This window comes from Eimeria mitis, genomic scaffold (genome assembly GCF_000499745.2).
Source record: "Eimeria mitis Houghton genomic scaffold, Emh_scaff2577, whole genome shotgun sequence".
NCBI lineage: Eukaryota > Apicomplexa > Conoidasida > Eucoccidiorida > Eimeriidae > Eimeria > Eimeria mitis.
The window spans coordinates 3,409-5,336 of NW_013570918.1; the positions used below are offsets into that span (position 1 = coordinate 3,409).

The following is a 1,928-nucleotide window of genomic DNA, read 5'->3' on the forward strand; positions in this document are numbered from 1 at the left end:
GGGGTGCTGCTGCTGCTGGGGGTGGTGGGGGTGCTGCTGGGGGTTGTGGGGGTGCTGCTGCTGCTGCTGGTGCTGGGGGTGCTGTTGCTGGTTTTGCTGCTGTTTTTGTTTTTGGTGCTGTTGCTGCTGCTGCTGCTGCTGCTGTTGCTGCTGCAGTTGCTGCTGCAGTTTTTCTCTGTGTGTAATATCAGTATATTTCCTCATTTCAATTCTCCTGTTCCTCCTCCTGCTGCTCCTGCTGCTGCTGCTGCTCCTCCCCCTCCTGCTGCTGCTGCTGCTCCTCCTTCTGCTGCTGCTGCTGCTGCTGCTGCTGCTGCATGCATGCATGCAGGTGGTGGAGACGTTCACCGAGGCCGTGGCTACAGTGGACCCCGAGAAGGCAGTGGGGCGTATTGGTGTGTTATGGATAGCATTTGGGCGTTTTTATGAGAGTAAAGGAGATATAGAGAATGCAGCAAAAGTATATAATTGGGGTGTACAGGCAGCTTATAAAACAATAGATGATCTATCTTCTGTTTGGTGTGAGGCTATAGAAATGCATCTCAGGCATCAGCTATATACACAGGCTCTTACTCTTGTACGCAAAGCCATCAGCAGCAGCAGCAGCAGCAGCAGCAGCAGCAGCAGCAACAGCAGCAGCAGCAGCAGCAGCAGCAGGGGAACAGGCAGAGATGTTCAGAAAAGATTGTATCGATCTGTTAAACTTTGGGCTCTTGCTGCAGATGTTGTACGTACACCCCATGCATGCATGCATATATATATATATTTATATCTATTTATTTATTTATTTATTTATTTATTTATTTATTTATTTATTTATTTGTTTATATTTGTTTATACAGTGCGGGTTAATATGATACAATATAATACATGTATCCCTTGCTTTTTTATTTTTATTCGTTTTTCTTTCTCTCTCTATATTTATTTGTTTATTTATATTTATTTATATTTATTTATATTTATACTTTTATTTATTTGTATTTTTTTCTTTTTTTATTTATATAGATGTTTGGGTCTATGGATACAGTGCGAGCTAATAATATATCTTTCTTTTTCTTTTTTTTACATTTCTCCCTTTTCTTTATTTATATCTATTTATTTATATTTATATTTATTTATTTATTTATATTTATATTTATTCATTTATTTATTTATTTATTTATTTATTTATTTATTTTATACAGGAGGTGATGTTTGGGTCTATGGATACAGTGCGAGCTTATAATATATCTTTCTCTTTCTTTTTTTATTTCCTTTTCTTTATTTATATTTATTTATATTTATATTTATTTATATTTATATTTATTTATATTTATTTATATTTATTTATTTTTTTTATACAGGAGGAGATGTTTGGTTCTATGGATACAGTGCGAGCTTGTTACGATAAGATGTTTCAACTAAAAGTTATTACACCCCAACTCGTCATCAACTATGCTCATTACCTAGAGGTATTTTATTTATTTTATTTATTTACTTATTTATTTTATTTATTTATTTTATTTATTTATTTGTTTGTTTGTTTGTTTATTTTATTTATTTGTTTGTTTGTTTTATTTGTTTATTTATTTTAGTTATTACACCCCAACTCGTCATCAACTATGCTCATTACCTAGAGGTATTTTATTTATTTATTTATTTATTTTATTTGTTTATTTATTCATTTTATTTGTTTATTTTATTTATTTATTTTATTTATTTATTTATTTATTTATTTGTGTATTTATTTGTTTGTTTGTTTGTTTTGTGCGTTTATTCTGTTTATTTATTTATTTTAGTTATTACACCCCAACTCGTCATGAATTAAGCTCACTACCTAGAGATATTCTTTTTATTTATTTTTGTTTTATTTTATTTATTTATTTATTTTATTTATTTGTTTATTTATTTTATCTATTTGTTTGTTTTATGTGTTTATTTATTCTATT

The 1,928-nt window shown here is 31.0% G+C and overlaps 1 protein-coding gene across 1 annotated transcript in view; it reads left to right on the top strand.

Moving 5' to 3' along the window:
• Window positions 1-702, top strand: part of EMH_0055800 (XPA-binding protein, putative) — a gene marked incomplete at both ends in the record, with an annotated part of 2,954 nt that extends 2,252 nt beyond the window's left edge. Inside the window, 2 exon segments of the mRNA XM_013497273.1 lie at window positions 332-431; window positions 527-702. Of these exon segments, the coding sequence (XP_013352727.1) occupies window positions 332-431; window positions 527-702 (276 nt within the window).
• Window positions 703-1,928: the final 1,226 nt, after the last annotated feature.